Consider the following 20,992-nt stretch of genomic DNA (forward strand, 5'->3'; position numbering starts at 1 on the left):
GAGTCGCATGTAAGTTAGGCTCTGTTAGGGATGGAAGATTTCATCTGCTGAAGGATGTTAGTGAACCAGATGGGTTTTTATAATAGTCACTGTACCCTGTGAAAATAATACTTTCACTGTACCCAATGTTTCTAAAATATGATCCACGATGACACTATTTACTCAAAAATCGATATCAAGTGAAATAAAATAAACAACCTGACCATGTCTTTTTAATGAAGGCCATTCACATGATGCTGCTTGTTGGATGTTATGTGAAGCTAAAGGACCACATACAAAGTGCATCTGGCCCCTTACCCCATGCCCAGATCTACCACTGGATTCAAAGTTGAAGATGTAGTGAATATTGGAGGGTTGATGCAATTTGATCAAGCTCATATTTTTCTGTGGATTTACAATCATACTGCCGAATTTGATTCAGTAGTCTGATAGTAAATTTTGATGAACAACTGAGATTAGAGCCATTTATTCATCCCATCCAATTAAGTTGAACGTTAAATCAATGAGAAGAATAAAGATGTCTTACTGCAGTTATATGGGGCCTTGGTGAAACCACACCTCAAGTATTGTGTACAGTTTTGGTCTCCTAAAACATAGTTACAAGTCCTCCCAAGTTTATAATCACCTGACTTGTATACACCCATATACACGAACAAGTGTTTAGGAGAACGGTGGTATGGATTTGCCAGCTGCTGCGGGGCTGCAGGCATCTTCTGCCATGTCGGAACTTGATTACCAACAGTTCACAGGAATGGAGCCCTGCCATAACCTGTGTACTTATTATATGGGGGGTGCAGTGAAGATTCACTAGACTGGTTTCTGGGATGTCATATAAGGAGAATAAGTGGTTAGGGGCTTTTACTACTTGGAGTTTACCAGAATGAGAGGTGACCTCATTGAAAGATACAGAACTTGTAAATGGCTCAATAGGATAAATATGCTGAGGATCTAACCTCTGGCTGAAAGGTGCTAGTACTAAGAGTCACAATCTCAAATTAAGGGTTCAAGTAGAAATTGCTTCACTTAAAAAAAACAGTGAATCCTTGGAATTCTGGCCGTGGAGACTGTGGAAGCTCTGTTATTGATTGTATTCAAAACTGTAATCAATAGATTTCTTGCTATTAGAAGAATTGAGGAATATGGCGATAAGGTTTGTGATGAAAGAGCAGTATGAGCTCATTGAATGGCAGGGTTGGCTTGAGGGGTTGTTTACCCTACTTCTGCCCTTACTGCTTACATTCTTAAAGATGAATTGGCCTAAAATTCTGATTTCTTAGGGATAATGACCTTTTATCAATTTGCTTTTCTTTGTAGATATAGCGGTTGGTGCCTTTATGTCTGATAGTGTGGTGTTGCTCAGGTGAGATTGAATAATTATTCCATTGGGTGTGATAATTTTGCAAAATGGAAAATAGTGGTGCCAAAGTAACAAGTATAAAGCAGTGACCAATATACTGTTTGAAGTTCAAAAATTGAATCTTTTCTCTTGGAGTTGTATGTACATAGTTTGCAGCAAGCTGTAGGGTTGTTATCACGATATGACTTCATTCTACGTGTTTTCAACACTTTTCAGAATATAGTGACGACACGCATTTGCTTTTATTTTGTTTGCAAAGCTTCTTAACGGTTTGTTAATGCAAATCACCAAAAACAGTTTCACAAAAGGGAGTTCTACCTGATCAGTCGTTTGTACTTTTTGAGAAAGTGAGAACTTAATTGGTTGGAGGGGAAACTGCAATAGAGTGCAAATGTAAATACAGAAAATACTCAGTAAAGTCTTGCATGAAATGCTGCTGCACAGGATTAGGGCAGTGTACATCATAAGTAAAATTTGGAAGTGTATTGAAATGGAATTTGTTAAAGAGACTGATGGCCGACTTGTGAGATTTACAGTTTTCAGTCTGAAGCTATTAAAGTCATCATTAAGGCTTAGGGGCAGTGTGGATATAACCCAAGAATACAGCTCATCAACTCTTGAACTCACTAAGTTACAGGACCTGTTAACTTGCCTATGCTCTTCTTATGTGCAGACTGGCATTTCCAGCATTTTCTGTCTGTGAGTATTTGCTGAGTCTGGCCTTTGAAGTCTGAGCTCTGGATTTAACAGGAAAGCTTAAACTGCATTGTTTTTGTTTTGCTTTTCCCCCACTTCCTTGCCCTGTTGTTAACAGGGAGCAGCAGAAATTATTTGTTTTTCACTCTTCCCACTATGGGTGTTAGTTGGGAGTTGTGGACTTGTGTGCAGATACATTTGCTTAGGGAATAACTGTACTGAACTTTCCTGTCACCTCCATTCCTGTGGTAAAGAGCAATTGATGGATGAGTCAGCATAAATTACTTTTGTACATCTCCTATCTCTGTATGTCTTGTCAGCAAAACAATCACTGAATATGACACTCATCAACTAGCATCGATAGAACTTGAGGGTGTCGACGACAAAAGATTGGGAGTGATTCATAAAATGAATTTGCCATTGATTAGTTTTTGAAATAGAAATACATTAATATGATTCTGCTGGAGTGATGAAGAGATTACTGATGGGTGACACAGTTGCACAACAAGTAGAGCTGCTGCCCCACAGCTCCACTGACCTAGGTTTAATCCTAACCTCTGGTGATATCTGTGTGGATTTAGCATGTTCTCCCCATGACTGTGAGGGTTTCCTCCCAAATACCCTGACGTGCAAGTTAGTAGATTACTTGATTACTGTAAGTTGTTTGTAGTGTGTAGGTGATGGGATGGGAATGTGGGGAGAATAAAATGGGGTTAGTGTCGGATTAGTGAAACTAGCGCAAGGTAGTCAGTGCAGACTTGGTGGGCTGAAAGGCCTTTTTCCGTGCTGTGTGACTGTGCTGACCTTTGGAAGGCAAATCCCTGTCACATGATCAGATGATCATGGCATTTAGTCATGAGACAGTATGAAAGTCCTGAACCATTTTGGTGATCAAATTTCAATACCTCTGTGTGGTGAGCTGCCAGTAACTTTTCTGAAAATCATGAAAGGAAAGATTTTTGGCAAGAGAAGCATCTAAAATATCAGAAATTAAAGAAACTGTTTTACTTTTGGTGTACATGGCTCAAAGGTTGCAGTCTTGGCTTGGGTAAAGAGGAGCATAGGAAATGGTAGCATATTTGAAAATCATTGTTAATTCTATTTATGGACAGGACCATAGAAAGTTAGGAGCACAGCAGGTGTAGTTATTTAGTTAACTAATCCTGAGGAATTTGTGAATGCAGCTTTAAAATGTTGCTTTATACTATGTTATTAATAAACAGTGTTGAATTACAAGTTCTGCGTGTGGTTTAATTACAGTATATGTTTCATGTTAGTTAGCAGAGGGGTTGGGAGGATTATTATTTGTTTTAGCTGTTGGTAGCTACCAAATTTCTCAGTCATTGAGGCATAAAGATTGCTGCAGGAGGAAAGCATTATGACAGCATCATTTGGGGATGAGGATGAAAAAGGCTGCCAGGAATACAAATGGCACAAGAGACGTCCTGTCTTAAGCTCTGCTTTGCATGCTATTGTATCTATATTCACTGGTGCAAGGGCCTGGCACTGGTGGAGGCATGCTGTTTTTACTAGCTCAGGCTTAAGAAAGAGGCAACAATGCATCTACTTCAAGTAGGCATACAGACAACATCAAATATTTTAAAACAACTGAACAATTTCGGTTCATTTCAAAGCATTTGACAGGCAATTAATACTTTTGGCATGCATTTGCAACTGTAATGTTGGGATAAAGACATTACCAGCCATTAGGCTAGTCACAGTCCTCGATTTTTTTTAAGTCACTTTCTGACCAGAATAGGGCAGCTATCGTTGTTCACAGGTACAATTTGATTGTCGGTATAACATTCAGCAGGATACAGAAGTATTGTATTTCCTAGAGGTTAGGGAGTCAGAACCTGATTCTGAAAACCTACATTCCTATTACTAGTCAAGGCCCAAGAATATAAATGCAATAGGATGCAAAGTACAAGTCCAGACAGCATGTCTTTGATGCCACTTGGTGTTCCTGGCAGCTTTTCTCTGTTACTTCTCATTTTCATCCCCATTCTGATGCCAGCATGGTGCTTTATTTCTGTAGCAAGAATTATGGTTCAGTGACTAGGAGGTTTGATTCGATATAAATAGTTAAGACAATATTAATTTCTCCACATGCTCGTATAGAAAATAAATGGTCAGGAAAAGACCATTTGATCTAAATCAGCCTGCCTCCAGCACCATATTGAGACACATGTACCCGCATGTACAGTATATTGCCTGACATCTGTCATAATCATTTGGAGAAATATTAAAAAAGAGAAATATTAAAAAAAAGAAATGACCAGGTCAATTTTGAATAAAAGAACTTGGGAAATTCACCTCCAACCTAACTTTTTGGTTTTCAACTTGAGTACAGTGATAAAGTTGTGGGGTTATTCACCATGAAAATGGGACCTCAGCCCAAATTATCCATGCTGACTAAGGTGTCTTCCTGAGCGAGTCCCATTGATCTGCATTTGGCCCATATCCCTCAACCTTTCCCATCCATGTACCTGTCCAAATGTCTTTTAAAGTTGTAATTGTGCCTGCCTTCACCACTTCCTCTAGCAGCTCATTCCATATACTCACCACATTCTGTATGGGTAAAAGTTGCCTCTTAGGACCCCTTCAAATCTTTCCCCTATTACATTAGAACATAAGAAATAGGAGCAGGAGTAGGCCATCTGGCCTGTTGAGTCTGCTTCGCCATTCAATAAGATCATGGCTGATCTGGCTGTGAACTCAGCTCCACCTATCTGCCTTTTTCCCCATAACCCTTAATTCCCCTACTATGCAAAAATTTATCTAACTGTGTCTTAAATATACTTAATGAGGTAGCCTCTACTGCTTCCTTGGGCAGAGAATTCCACAGATTCACTGCTCTCTGGGGAAAAGCAGTTTCTCCTCATCTCCATCCTAAATCTATTCCCCTGAATCTTGAGGCTATGTCTCCTAGTTCTAGTCTCACCTACCAGTGGAAACAAACCTTCCTGCCTCTATCTTGTCTATCACTTTTATAATTTTATATGTTTCTATAAGATCCCCTCTCATTTTTCTGAATTCCAGTGAGTATAGTCTTGGGTGATTCAATCTCTCCTCGTAGGCCAACCCCCCTCATCTCTGGAATCAACCTGGTGAACCTCCTTTGCACCACCTCCAAAGCCAGTATATCTTTCCTCAAGTAAGGAGCCCAGATGCATGCAGTACACCAGATGTGACCTCACCAGTCCCCTGTACAGCAGCATAATCTCCCTGCTCTTAAATTCAGTCCCTCTAGCAATGAAGTGCCTTAAACCTATGCCGGGCGGGGAGGCGGGGGAACATGGCTGTGACAATCTATTTTATCCATATCCCTCATGATTTTCCAAGCTTTTATAAGGTCACCCCTCAGACTCATTCACTCCAGAAAAATCAGCCCCAGCCTACTTATTCTCTCCTCTTAACTCAAGACCCCTGACCCCCGCAATATCTTTGTGAATCTTTTCTGCACCCTCTCCAGCTTAATCACATCCTTTCTATAGTACGGTGACCAGACATATACACAAAGTTCCAAGTGCAGTCTCACCAATGTCTTACACAACTGTAACATAACGTCCCAACTCTTGTACTCAGTGCCCTGTCCGATGAAGTCAAGCATACAATACACCTTTCTTCATCTTTTCTACCTGTGTTGCCACTTTGAAGGAACTATGTACTTGTACCCATGGATCTCTCTTTTCTACAACACTCCCTAGGGCCCTGTCATTCACTGTGTATGTTCTGTCCTACTTTAACTTCCCAAAATGCGTCATTTCACACTTGTCCCAATTAAGTTCCATCTGCCATTCCTTGACCCACTTTCCCAGTTGATCTGGATCCTTAGACAACCTTTTTCATTGTTTGCCATAGCACCAATTTTGGTGTCATCTGCAAGCTTACTAATCATGCCACTTACATTTTCATCTAAGCCATTTAACATACACGACAAACAACAGTGGACCCGACACTGATCGCTGTGGCGCGCCACTGGTCATGGGCCTCCAATCTGGAAATACAACCCTCCACTGTGACCCTCTGTCCTCCTTCCACCAAGCCAATTTTGTATCCAATTTGTCAGTTCAGCCTGGATCCTATGTGATCGAACAGACCACAAAGACCATTTCCATCATGTAATATTTCATTAGCCCAAGATAGTTTCCTTTTTCAAGTTTTACTGTGATTATAGCAAGTGACTGTCAGCATGTGCACATTAATATGCATTTTCATGTAGTCTGCTGCATTTAATGTGATAATCTATGCAGCCTCTATTTTAAGGGGGTTGAAGAATGGAAGGATAGATTGAAAAGATACAACCATGGTTTATGTTTCCATCGCAAAACAAATTGCTGTAACAAAATTTCTCGACAACCAAAATATGACCATTGGCATGGTATGTGTGGAGAGTTGCAGATCAAACTAATCTAGAGTTTCCAGGATAATTGTTGTCTGCTCTATTATCCTTTCACTGTCCTGAAAAGAAGCTCCAGCATGCATATCACTGATGAAAGGGGAATAAACTTTATCAGATTAAGAGGGTGAAATGCCAGGCAGTAATTAGCACTTGCACCAATAATGTAGCAAGGTCAAAATGGCTTCAAAGGTGTGCCAGGGGTATACTGTTTTATAAAGGCTCAAACTACATCCATGAATTAATTGTGTTCAATCCTCTGGTCCTACATTTTCTTGGCTACTACAGTGTCTTCAATCCCATTTTAAGTCTGCTGTATTGTAATTGGTGATAAATAAGTACTCTGCACAATGCTCAAGTTAATTGCAGAGCATTTGTGCTGCCTCGTGTGAATGTTGACAGATTGAGTTGACATAATGTTGCCCCTTGATGCATGTATTTGGTTTCTGATGTGTGACACCTACCATGCCACTCTCTCTAAATAATCTCTTCATAGAAGGCAGGAGTATGATAGCAGCCGCAGGATATACTAACTGGCTGCTGAGTTTCTAATGGCTTTAAACCTCTCTGCGCTGGGCAGTGCCAGGGGTCTGCAGGTAGGCCATCCACATCTGAGACTGAAATGGCTGACTGGAGTTGGCTGATTTAAGCGATTTGCTCTTCGGCCTGGTGTACCAAGTATTTCTGGGAAGGGAGCCATCTGTTCTTTAAAGTGTGGGCTGTTTCTCCCCAAGTTCCTGCAGAATGGCTTTCATTTCCCATGCCAAGCAAATTGGGTTTTTCAGTCAGTAATGTCCAAATCTGCAGCAGTGTGGTAAATGATCAATTAGCTTTTGCTCTTAACAGTGCTATGTCAGGGGCTTACAAAGATCCTGATGGCAGTTCCCAGCTGATTTGGAGGATTTAATACTATTCAGCTTTCATTGTCCAACCTGCTGTGCAGGCAGCACTTCCTGCATCTCAGTATATAAACTAAAAATAGCAAAACACAATGGGAAATCACTACTAAAATATTTCAGCAAATCAATCTTTTATTTGCAATGCTCTAATCCACCGCTTTCAGTAATTTATTCACTGTTTTGAAGAAATTGGGGCCAGCTCAGTTTGTTGGACTGAGAAGTGACTTAGCAAAAGTAGACTGGAAACAGCTACATTTAAGGTAAATAAATCTCCAAACAACGAGAGCCATTTATGGAGGAAACTTGAGAAGTTCAGGGTAATCATGTTCCCACAAAGAGGAAGGATGTGCTGCCAAATCTAAAGCCTGTTGGATCAGAATCAGATTTATTATCACTGACGTGTCGTGAAATTTGTTGTTTTGCAGCAGCAGTACAGTGCAAGACAAAGACATAAAAATGACTATAAGTTACAAAATTAAATAAGTAATGCAAAAGAGGAATAACGAGGTAGTGCTCATAGGTTCATGGACCATGCAGAAATCTAATGGCGGAGGGGAAGAAGCTGTTCCTGAAACTTTGAGTGTGGGCCTTCAGTATCCTGTACCTCCTCCTCAATGGTAGTAACGTGATGAGGGCATGTCCTGGGTGGTGAAGGTCCTTAATGATGGATGTCATCTTCTTGAGGCACCACCTCTTGAAGATGCCCGTGATGGAGCTGGCTGAGTCTACAACCCTCTGCAGCCTCTTTCGATCCTGCGCATTGGAGCCTCCATACCAGGCAGTGATGCAACCAGTCAGAATGTTCTCCACCGTACATCTGTAGAAATTTGCAAGAGTCTTTGGTGACATACCAAATCTCCTTGGATGGCAAGAAGCATAGATGGTAAGATAAGGCAAGCTTATGCCAGACATGGAGCTTAATACAACAGAAAGCAGAGCAGAATATAAGAGTAGGAGAGTGAAATTAAAAAGGAAATTGGACAAATAAAGGAAAGTTATGAAAAAACACTGGCAAGTAAAAGCAAAGAAAATCCAAAATGAGAATTTAAGTGTAGAAAGAAGAATAGAATAACTAAGGTAACAGTAAGACCTATTTGGGATCAACAAGGCAACTGTTTCCTTTGTTTTCCACTTTCAAAGATGCTGAATCTCTTAATATTCCCTCTTAAGTTTATCTTGGAATATTTCACACACTTCCTTCTTAATTGCAACTGCAGCATCATCTCCCTCCTGTATGAAGGCAAACACAATGAGTTCACTAAGGACCTTGCCTGCATCCGTTAACTCCACTTGGTTCAATTTTTCTAAGCTAAGCTTTTGGTAATGTCCCACAGGATAGACTAGTCAAAAAAGATCCAGGGGAGACTGACAAATTGGATCTGAATTTGTTTGAGTGGCAAGAAGGGAAATGGTTGTTTGGTGTTGTTGCTATTAGAAGGCTGTCACCGCTGGGGTCCTGAAGGGCTCAGTACTGGATAGTAACCTGCATAAATTATTTGGGCTTGCTGTACGACCATGATAAAGAAATTTGTAGATGATACAAAAATTGGCTGTGTGATTAACAGAAGGAAAACATTAGTCTGCATTAAGATATAGATGATCTGATCATTTGGGCAGAATGGTGGTGAATGGAATTTAATCTGGAGAACTATGAGGTATAAGGAGGGAAGGGAATATGCAATTCAATGGAAGAGTGTTGAGAGGTGAGCATGTGTATGTCCATATGTATTAAAACAGGACTCGGGTTCTTTTGGGTTCCTTTCAAATGACAGAATCGATAATGAAAGATACCAGCTTTGTCAAAGTTTGAATTGAATTCAGTTGTATTTAAATTCTTCAGCTGCCATGGTGAGATTCAAACTCATGTTTCTAAAGCAAGAGTCCAGAGCTCTGGCTGCTGGTCCCTTAACTTGAGCCTGAGGCTTCTGTACCCCTTATGCAATACTGCAGAGGGTACAGAGGAGATTTGCAAGGATGTTAACAGGACTGGAAATTGAGTAAAGGTTGGATGCATTGGGGTGTTACCTTTTTAATGAAGGAGGTTGTGGTGTATAAAATCTTGAGGAGCCTAGATAGATTAAATATGAAAGACATTTTTCCCTTAATAGAGGGGTCAAACACGAGGGGGCATGGATTTAAAGTAATTGGTATTGGTCTATTATTGTCACTTGTACCAAGGTACAGTGAAAAACATGCCTTGCGTACCGATCGTACAGATCAATTCATTACAAAGTGCAGTTACATTGAGTTAGTACAGAAAGCACTGAGGTAGTCCAGGTAAAAACAATAACAGAATACAGAGTAAAATGTCACAGCTACAGAGGAAGTGCAGTGCAGGTAGACAATGAGGGGCAAGGTCACAACAGGGCAGAATATGAGGTCAGAGTCCATCTCATCATATAAGGAAACCGTTCAATAGTCTTATCACAGTGGAATAGAAGCTGTCCTTGAACCTGGTGGTATGTGCCCTCAGGCTACTGTATCTTCTACCTGATGGAAGAAGAGAGAAGAGAGAATGACCTTCGGGGGGGGGGGGGGGGGGGTGTGTGGAGTCTTTGATTATGCTGGCTGCTTCACCAAGACAGCGAGAGGTAAAGACAGAGTCCAAGGAGGGGAAGCTGGTTTCCGTGACACACTGGGCTGTGTCCACAACTCTCTGCAATTTCTTGTCGTTTTAGGCAGAGCAGTTGCCGTACCAAGCATGATGCATCCACATCGGATGCTTTCTATGGTGCATTGATAAAAGTTGATGAGTGTCAAAGGGGACATATCGAATTTCTTTAGCCTCCTGAGGAAGTAGAGGTGCTGGTGAGCTGTCTTGGTTGTGGGATCTGTGTGATTTGACCAGGACAGGTTATTGGTGATCTTCATTCCCAGGAACTTGAAGCTCTCAATTGATAGAAGGATTAGAGCAGGAGAGGCATTTTTTGTTTTCAGCTAGTGGTAGGGGTCTGTAACTCACTGTTGAGGCAGAAACTCTCCAAAGCACTTGGAAGTGGACTTGAAAAGCTGTGACCTAAAGGGCTGCAGATTTAGTGCTGCTAGTGGGATTCAACTGGGAGTTCTTTTTCATCCAGCTGTGACATGATGGGCCAAACGGCTGCCTCCTGTGTTGGAGAATTTTCAGGAAGTTGTTTACCAAATTTGTCCTGGGTTTATTCAGTATTTACTATGTTCTGTTCTGTATTATATTCTGTTCTGTATACGTTATTCTGACTATTTTCTGTTCTCCATGGATTACAGAAGCAGACCTGTGGTGATTGTTGAATCCTTCCTACAGTTGCCTCCTTCAATCAATCAAACATTCATGGACTGTTTTGAGAATGGGAAACCTGTCGTGTGCATCAATGTTACTGTCTGCTTTAGTAACAAGGGAAAGAAGATTCCTGGTTATATAGGTAAATAATCAAACTTGCACATGTGCATTATTGAACTTCGCCATTGAATAACTCTTTGTTCCTGAACGTCAATTTTAGTGAGACCCATTTGAAGGAATCATAAGGGTTTCATATCATAGTTGGGAATGGTTCTTGAGATTTGCATATCAAATCACACAGTGGGGAGGTGGGTCCTTTGGTCCACTAAGTCAATGCTGACCATAGATTTATTCTAGTCTAATTTTCCCACATTTCCATCAACTATTCCCAGATTCTACCACTCACCTATGCACGAGGGGCAATTTACAGTGGCCAGTTAACCTGCCAATTCGTACACCTTTAAGATGTGGGAGGTAACTGGAACACCACAAAACTCACTGAGAGAATATGCAAACTCCACACTGATAGCACCGGAGGTCAGGATTGAACCTGTGAGGCAGCAGCTCTGTTGGCTCTGCCACCTTTTCTTCTAGGGAGCTGGAGTAAAAAGGAGAAAATAAAATATCAACTGATTTCTGGAATCTATTGTTTAACTTGTAAGTTGTATTTTAGGGAACAAGGCCCTTGATTACCACTAATGTTCCTAACTAAATGGCCAGAGATATATTTCCCTTCTGATCCATTCCTATTTGAAAACAGTAAATTGTTTTCATTTCACCATTCTGCCACATTTCCTGTAATTATTCTATAACATTAACAAATAGCAAGAAACTGTGCATTGTACAGTATAGAAAGCGGCCATTGTCTATGCTGACCATCAAGTACCTATCTATACTAATTCCATTTACCAGCACTTGGTCCGTGGCCTTTATTCCTTGGCAATTCAAATACCTTTCCAGATGCTTAAATTTTATGAGAGTACCTGCTTCCACCACCTTGGACATTCCGGACTTCAACCACCCACTGAATGAAAAAATTCTTCCTTGTATCTCTTCTAAATATCTTACTTCTCATTTGAAATCTATGCCCTCTTGCCTTAGATACCTCTGCCATGGGGAAAAGTTCCTTTGTATCTGGAGCAAAAAAAAACTGCTGGAGAAATTCAACCGGTTGAGAAACGTGGGGGTGAGGTGGGGGGAAAGGAATTGTTGACATTTCAGGTGAATCAGGAGGGATGGAAATTGATGGGCAGGAGGAGGAGTGCAATTAGGAAACAGAGGCAGATGGGTGATAGGTGGAGGAACACAACGGGAAAAGAAAGGCAGATGGAGCCATGTGGAGGGAGGGTGAAGGTAGAGAGTGAGGGTGGTAAGCAGGGACACAAAGGCTACAAGTGCTGGAATCGGATAAGGAAGGTGATAATGGGAATCATCAAGAGAGAGATGAATGGCAGATGGATCCAGATGGGGGAGGGGATGTAGTGGGTGAAGTGTGTGGATAGTTATTGGATGGAACCAGGAGGGAGATGAAAATGGTTGATGAGGTGAGGGGAGGCATGTACTGGAGGGGAGATGTGGCGAAGGAACTGAAACATTCAGTCCCAAACAACGATGTGCTAAATTTCCTCTGTGCCCTCTGCATTGAAATCACATCCTTCCTATGGTGTGGTTGGAAGAATTGCACATAGTATTCCATCTGTAGCTAAACCAATGTTTCATCAGATTGTATGAAGACCTCCCTGCTCTTAAATTCTGTGCCCCACTTAATAAAGGCAAACATCCCATGTGCCACCTTCGCTATTCTGTCTACTTGCGATGCCATCTTAAGGGATCTTTGGACCAAGGTCCCTCTGTTCCTCAATACTCCCTTGGGCCCAACTTAGTTGTCCTAGTACTGATCCCTGTGGTACACCACTGGGCACAGGCTTACAATCACAAAAACAGTCCTCCACCATCGCCCTCTGTCTCCTGTTACCAAGCCAGTTTTGGATCCCCTTTGCCAACTTGCCTTGAATCCCATGGGTTCTAACCTTTGGACCAACCTTCCACATGAGACCACATGGTAAATTCCACATAAACCACATCAACTGCACTGCCTTCATCAATATTTTTAGGTACCTCTTTGAAAATTCAATTAAATTAGTCAGACATGATCTCCCACCAACAAATTTGTGCTGAGTATCCCTGCCTATCCTAGTGTCAATTAATCCTGTCCCTTAGAATTTTTTCCAATACTTTTCCTCCCACTGACATTACACCAACTGGCCAATAATAACCTGGTTTATCCCTACTGCCCTTCTTGAATAGAGGTACTACATTTGCTCATTTCCAGTCACCTGGCACCACACATGTGGCCAGTGAAGATTTAAGTATCTTTGTCAGGGCCCCAGCAGTCTCCTTCCTTGCCTCCCATTGCGGTTTGGGATACATCTCATCAGGCCCTGGGGATTTATCCACCTTTATGCAGGCTAAGATATCTAATACCTTACCATGCTCTAGAATTCCCAGCTGACAATCTCCAACTAAATTGTCTTTCTACTTGTTGAATACAGATGAAAGATATTCATTTGAGACCTTGCCCACATCCTCTGGCTCCATGCACAAATTGCTGCTTTGATACCGAAGGGGTCCCATTTTTCCCTGGTAACCCCCTTGCTCTTGATATATTTTTGAAATGCCTCAAGCTTTACCTTAATCTTATCTGCCAGTCATATTTCATGGCCCCCTCTTTACCATCCTAATTTTTTAAAGCACACTTCTATTGTCGCTCAACACTTGAAGACCTCCTCTGTTTTCAGTACTCTGTACCTAATGATATGCTTGCTTTTTTTTTCCCTTTGTCAAACCCTCTATCCCTTGACATCCAGGGTTCCCTAGACTTACCGTTCTTGCCCTTCACCTTTATGGGAACGCATTGGCCCTTAACGCTGTCTATTTCACTTTTGAAAGACTCCCATTTCCTGAATGTCAATTTATCTGCAAGTTGCTGCTCCTGGTCTGTTTGCCAGATCCTGTCTGATGATGTTGAAATCAGCCTCCACCCCACCCCAACTCGCTTAATTTCCAGACCATTCTTATCACTTTCTCCAACTAATTTGCATCTTACCGAGTTATTATTATCCCAAAGTGCTCGGCCACTGACACCTCATCCACTTGTCTGGCTTCATTCCCGAGGAATTAGGTCTAGCACTATCCTATCCCTAGTATAATTGACTGTAAACTTGAGCAGAAAGCTCTCCTGAATGCATTTTAAAAACTCTACTCCATCTAATCCTTTCACACTAAGGCAATTCCAGTTAATATTGGAGAAGTTGAAATCCCCCATGACTAAAAGCCTCTTACACCTTTGCCCCCCTATCTGCTCCTCCTGCTGACTGGTGTCTGGCCTCCCAGCAAAGTGATTGCTTCTTTCTTTATTCCTAAGTTCCAACCATATGGCCTAATTTGAGGAACCTTTTAGGACATCCTCCGCCATCACTGTAGTGTTGGCCTCCTTTATCAATAGTACAGTGTTTTCACCACCCCCCCCCCACCCCAAATCATGCCTGAAACTTCTAATCCCTGGAATGTTGAGTTGCCAGTCCTGCTCTTCTTTCAACTATATTTCAGTGATTGCCGCCGCATCATTATTCCTACATGCTGATCTGCCTTACTTAATTGGCAGTTTAGCCTTCCAATTCTCCCATGTGTCTCATCAAGCCCCTGTCCATTCTGCCTACTGGATTGACCTCATTTTTCTTCAATATTTGACTGAACCTTGCCCCTGACTGCACACCTACTCTGTGGTCTGTCCCCCCTGCCAAATTAGTTTAAAATCTCCCCAAAAGCATGAGCAAACCTCCCAGCAAAGGATATTGGACCCATTCTGGTTTGGGGGCACCCATCCTGCTTGCACAATGCTCACCTATGTCAGATCCCAGTGATCCACAAATCTCAAGTCCTCCTGCTCCATCCATTTAGCTATGCATTCCTCTGGCCCAGCTTCCTAATTCTATACTAATGCTCACATTCCTCAATTCTTATACTTCCTATTTCTATTCTCTTTATTGTTATTTATAAGCCACAGAGAAGCACAAATTGCTCAAAATGAAACTTCCCTCAATTTATTCAGTAATTATTTGAAATTAAAAAAAGCTTTGGAAAATACATTTTCAGGGCATCTTATAAGCACATTTTCATTATTTATTTTAAATATATTTTGATATATGTGAGTTAATAATTTCATTAAGTGAACCATATGGAACAATGTACCAGTGTGGACCAGAAATAAATATTAAATGTCAGTGTTAGCAGTCTTTAAATGCTTGATCCATTGAAGTAATTTATTGCAAGGAACTATCATTTGAGAAATCTCAACTTTTTTCACTCACTTGCATTTTGTGGCAAAAACAGTGAAATATTTCCTTGACTCATGAATGAAAAATGATCAGTTATTGTCAATTATGGTCCACAAAACAAAAATATAAATGCCTTGGTTTTCAAACAGATGATTCGGTACAAACCAGTTTTGTTAATGCACATAATAAAAGTCAACCAAAGATGAACTTAATAATGGCCAGATCCTATGCCTCCTTTTAACTGCCAGGCTGTAGGATATCTCTGGATGTTGCTTTTGCTGGTACCCCTCTGTATTTCTGAGCTCTCATGGAACTCGATGTCCAAGTAGAATATCCCAACCTCTCAACTGGCAGAAGACCTGCATTTCTGGATAGAAATAGTGTCAATGTGAATTTGCATACCTCTTCTGCAGAATGGCCTGAGGTCTCTGGCTCGTTAAGACCCCAAGAAGGGATGGTGTGTCTGGTTCAGTCTTGGCTTTCCTGTTGTTTTGCTTAAAAAAAAAGCTTTATTTGTATAAGTAATTGGATACTCCTTGATATGAACACTCCTTCATTTAAATTATTTGAGCTTCTTGAAATAGACTTGTCAGACAAATTCTTGTTATTATTCTGTTGGCAAGTTACCCTGTTTGGTAAATTCTCCCATCCTTTTCACACATTTCTGCTTAAATGTAAGATCAGTCATACTTGAAGAAAAGTCGGGTACATAATGTAAAGGGTTCATCTAGTTATAGATAAGAAAGATCTGCTACTGATCCAATTTAATATTAACCACAGTTATGAATGTTGAGTTGTAAGTTTGTTAGGTTTAGGTTTGACTCCATGGGATTAGAGTATTTTACTGAGAATGTACCAGAAATGGTCTTTCATTCTTGTCTAATCTAGTTCCTTCCACAACTTCAGCACATCCCAAAGCACTTTATAGCCAATTGTCCCAAATTGAAAGTAGCAGCACTGAGCCAGGAAGACAAGATAATTTGACTAATTGACTGGAAGCAGAAATTTCTTCTTTTGAGTTTTTTTTTCATTGCACTGAACTCAGTCCAGTAGAGTTAATTTTAAATTTTCAATATTTTTCTGTTTGCCACTTTTGTCCCCTATCCTTTAAAAATGTCCTGGGGATCTTTTCTCATTCACAAGGATACACACAAGTTATCAACATGTGTGAAGACTGGTCATGTACTGCTCAGCAAATGTCAACAATGCACTGTGCTGAACTCACCAAACAGACTGACTGCCTAACCCCCTGGGAGATGGGCAAGGTTGGTGAGGAAGCAGCACATGCTGCAGCTGTAAGTATTTAGATAACCTGTGACCAGAGTTTTGCAAGGTTCAGCCCAGTGATCTTCTGGTAATTCTTGAGAATTTTGGAGACTTTCTGAATGGTATAAAATGACATTGTATCGACTTGCAGTTTAGAAAATGTTGAACAATATCTGAGAATTATCTACTTGGTCATTTTAAAAAGTCTATTGTGCACAATCAAGTTTGCAAAATCAAAAAAAATTAAGTCATTCACAACTCTCAGCACATTTCTGAAAGTAACAGCTACTACATAGAACAGGCCCTTCAGCCCACAATGTTGTGCCAATCTAATTAAATTAACAATGAAATGCCCAACTAAACTAATCCCTTCTGCCTAAATATCCATATCCTTACATTTTGGCACATTCATGTGCCTATCTAAGAGCCTCTTGAGCACCTCTATCATATTTGTTTCCACCACCACCCCAGGCAGCGCATTCCAGGCACCCACCACTCTCTGGGTAAAAAAAATAAACTTGCCTGCACATCTCCTTTGAACTTACCCCCACTCACTTTAAATGCATGTCCTCTGGTATTGGACATTTCAACCCTGGGGAAAAAAGTACTGGCTGTCTATCTCTGCCTCTCATAATCTTATAAACCTCAATCAGATCTCCCCTCAGCCTCCACCGCTCCAGAGAAAACAACCCAAGTTTTTCCAACCTTTCCTTATAGCACATGCCCTCTAATCAAGGCAGCATCCAGTAAACCTCTTCTGCACCCTCTCCAAAGCCTCCACATCCTTCCTATAATGGGGCGACCAGAACCGAATGCAATACTCCAGATGTGGCCTAACTAGAGTTTTATGAAGCTACAGCATAACTTCTTGACTCTTGAATCAATGCCTCGACTAATAAAGGCAAGAATGCCATATGCCTTTTTTACCACCCTATCAAACCTGTGTAGCCACCTTCAGGGAGCTATGAACTTCAACCCCAAGATCCCTCTACTCATCAACACTGTTAAGGGTCTTGCCATTATCAGTGTACTGTCTCTTTACATTTGATCTCCCTAGGTGCAACACTTCACATTTGGTTGGGTTAAACTCCATCCGCCATTTCTCCACCCATATCTGCAACTGATCTATATCCTATTGTATCCTTTACCAGTCTTCTACACTATCCACACCACCAATCTTCGTATCAGCTGCAAACTTACAAACCCACCCATCTGTATTTTCATCCAGGTCATTTATATACATCACAAACAGCAGAGGTCCCGGTACGGATCCCTGCGGAACTTCACTAGTCACAGATCTCCAGCTAGAATAAGTCCCATTGACCACTATCCTCTGACTTCTATCGGCAAGCCAATTCTGAATCCAAATGGCCAACTCACCGAAGATCCCGTGCACCTTAATCTTCTGGGTGAGCTTCCCATGAGGGACCTTGTCAAACACCTTACTAAAATCCATGTAGACAACATCCACAGCTCTACCTTCAGCTTTACCTAGTTGCTCAGATCAGGATAAAACCAAATATTGCTGTAAACAGAGCCAGTGGATATTTATTACATTTCTTCAGACATCAAACTTAAAATATGATATGAATTGCATGTGAAGTGTGAACTGTTTGGATCTTGAGAAAAGATGTCTGAAAAGTGACATTCAATTAAGAATTAGATATTTTGGATCAAGCAAGAGAAGTGAAGGGAGCACACTGTACTCTCATTCATCAAGAAGATGAAGGCATATGCAAACTGTTTCATCACACAAACACACTCCATATCACATTGCATTTTGTTGTTTAAGGACACCTGGAGATGATGAGGAGAGCAGGATGACACAGTTAGCTTAATTAAATGTATGGGAACAGTCAGATTGTGCCAAGAGTGTCGTGACAAACAATAGAAGTAAGATAATGTTACATAGCCCGCTCATGGCTGTGCTGATTAAATTGCTCTGCCAGGTGCTCAGGTTTTTGATTGTAAGATCAAACACAATCTCAGGTTTGCAATGCATTAACTTGGCAAGAAACCTACCCTGTTTTTGCTGTTATTTACTGACCCCCTGTCCTTTATAATCTCACAAACAGAAACTCCTACTTAAAATAAACAATGCAATGTGGAATCCAAAAGTTTACAACATGATAGAATTCATCCATTGAGTTGTATTTTGTGACTTCCTTCATTGGAATATTTACTTGATGGTCTTGATCTCTATTCCAACACTCGGGTTTGGATTAGGCATTTTTTACCCATAGCTATAGGTCTGAGATGTATTTGGATAATGCAGTCTCAGCGTGAGTAACTGGGACACAGATTTTAGCATCTTTGTGGTGAAAATTTACTTTTTCAAGGATTGCAAAAACATCTGTTCATGACAGCATTGATAGAAGTGACCACTACGCTGTCCTTAAGTAGATGAAATCCCATCTTTACACGGAAGATACTGTCCACCTTGTGTTGCACCACACATGTGCAAAATGGGATAGACGTAGAACAAATCTGGTCCCATGAGGTGCTGTGGACCTTAAAAATGGACAGCCATTGAAATTTGTAACCTGAAGGTTTGGCATACCCATTATGCTACCATGACAATCAAGCCAGGTGATCAATTCAGATTCGATTAAGAATGCAGAGCAGCAAGTCTGGAGTAGCACCACCTAAGCAGCAAATATTGCTTTCAATAAGTTGATTGTGGGATTGCCTACCTGTGGATCAGATAACATCTCTGCAGACATGCAATATTTAGTCATCAATGATGATGGATAATCAGTTTACAGGAGGAAGTGGCATTGAAGAACATTGCCATCTTCAACAATTCTGGGCTGGCAAGTGAACGCTAAGACAAAGCTGTAGGCATGTTGAGCAAGAAGTGCTGAATGATGGAAGGTGGTATCGATGGTACAGGAAAGGGCACCTGATCTCCAATAACCTGCGAATTTGATGGCAGGTTTGGATTTGCAAAGGAGTAGTTGGCTGCAGATCTCGTCACAGCCTTGGCCCAAACATAGACCAAAGAGCAGAATTCCGGAGATGAGGTGAAAGTGACTGTCCTTATCATCAGGGCAGAATTTTACAAAGTATGGCGTGAGAGCAGTCATAGTAAAAACTGAAGTTAATGGGCAAAAAGGGGGAAACACTCCGATGGTTGGAAGTATACCTCCCACCAGGGAAGATGCTTGTGCTTTTTCAAGGTCAATCACCCCATCCCCTGGAGCATCATTGAAGGGGTTTCATTGGGTTGTACCCCAGGCCCAATCATCTTCAGCTGCTTCAGAAATGAACTTGCTCCCATCATGAGATCAGAAGTAGGGATGTTCACTGATAATTGCACAATATTCAATTCCATTTGTAACACCTCAGCAAATGAGCAAGACCTGGACAGAATTTGGGCACGGGCATGGGCTGATTAATGGCAAATGATGTTTGTACCACAAAGTGCCAGGTACTGACTGCTCCAACAAGGTATTAGTATTGGTTTATTATTGTCACTTGTACCGAGGTACAGTGAAAAGCTTGTCTTACAAACCAATCGTCCAAGTCAATTCATTACACAGTGCAGTTACATTGAGTTAGTACAAAGTGCATTGATGTAGTACAGGTAAAAACAATAACAGTACAGAGTAAAGTGTCACAGCTACAGAGAAAGTGCAGTGCAATAAGGTGCAAGGTCACAACAAGGTAGATCGTGAGGTCATAGTCCATCTTATTGTATAAGGGAACCGTTCAATAGTCTTAGCACAGTGGGGTAGAAGCTGTCCTTAAGTCTGGTGGTACGTCCCCTGAGGCACCTGTATCTTCTACCAGATAGAAGAGGAGAGAAGAGAGAATGTCCCAGGTGGGTGGGGTCTTTGATTATGCTGGCTGCTACACCGAGACAATGAGAGGTAAAGACAGAGTCCAAGGAGGGGAGGCTGGTGTCCGTGATGCACTGGGCTGTGTCCACAACTCCCTGCAGCTTCTTGCGGTCCTGGGCAGAGCACAATCTAGCCACCTTCCTTTGACATTCAAAGGCATTACCATCGCAACTGGACCAGCCACACACTGGTTGTACGAGCAGGCATTGACTGTGTATCCTACAACAAGTAACACAATCCTGATACCCAAACCCTTTCACCATTTACAAGCTACAAGTAAGAGCAAGATGGCATATTCTTAATATGTCTGGCTGAGTGCATCTCCAACAACGTACAAGAAGCTAGATACCATCAGGACAAAGCAGCTCAATTAATTGGCACCCCACTCATCGCTCTGAATGTTCATTCCCTCCACCATTAACTTGCAGTGTTTGATCTGCAAAATGCAGTGTATTTACCAGGCTACTCCAACAGCACCTGCCAAATGCAACCAAGAAATACAAGGCTTTTAGCCACAGAGGAACACGTTTCCCTCTAAGTCGTACATCACCCTGACTCGGAAATATATCATTCATTATTACTGGTTCAAATGTTGGAACTCCCTACCCAACAACATTATGCAGTACCTTAATCAGGAATACTGCAGCAATTCCAGAAGGCAGCTCACGACCGCCTTCTCAAGGGCAATTATGAATGGGCAATCAATTCAGCTCTTGCTAGTGATGCCAGCATCCTGATAAACGACTAAAATAAAAGGCAAAGGCAGAAGGGAAATAGGAACTAAGGGACTGCATAAGGATGATTATGTTTGTATTTAGAGTTGCAAAATTTTATGTATAAGTTTGGTTTGAAAATTTGTTTCTTGGTGGTTTAAGTTGTGGCAAAGTAAATGCTGTCACAGGGCTATTGGTGAGCTTCCTGCTACTTCCCTCATCCT

The 20,992-nt window shown here is 41.3% G+C and overlaps 1 protein-coding gene across 2 annotated transcripts in view; it reads left to right on the forward strand.

Annotated features, from left to right (window-relative positions):
- Positions 1–20,992, forward strand: part of itga4 (integrin alpha 4) — a 106,377-nt gene that overhangs the window by 19,767 nt on the left and 65,618 nt on the right. For both annotated transcript variants that reach the window (XM_052022134.1, XM_052022143.1), the window contains exons 13-14: positions 1,315–1,360; positions 10,598–10,752. In XM_052022134.1, coding sequence (XP_051878094.1) covers positions 1,315–1,360; positions 10,598–10,752 — 201 coding nt within the window. The remainder of the gene's footprint in view (positions 1–1,314; positions 1,361–10,597; positions 10,753–20,992) is intronic.

This window comes from Pristis pectinata, chromosome 1 (assembly GCF_009764475.1).
Source record: "Pristis pectinata isolate sPriPec2 chromosome 1, sPriPec2.1.pri, whole genome shotgun sequence".
NCBI lineage: Eukaryota > Metazoa > Chordata > Chondrichthyes > Rhinopristiformes > Pristidae > Pristis > Pristis pectinata.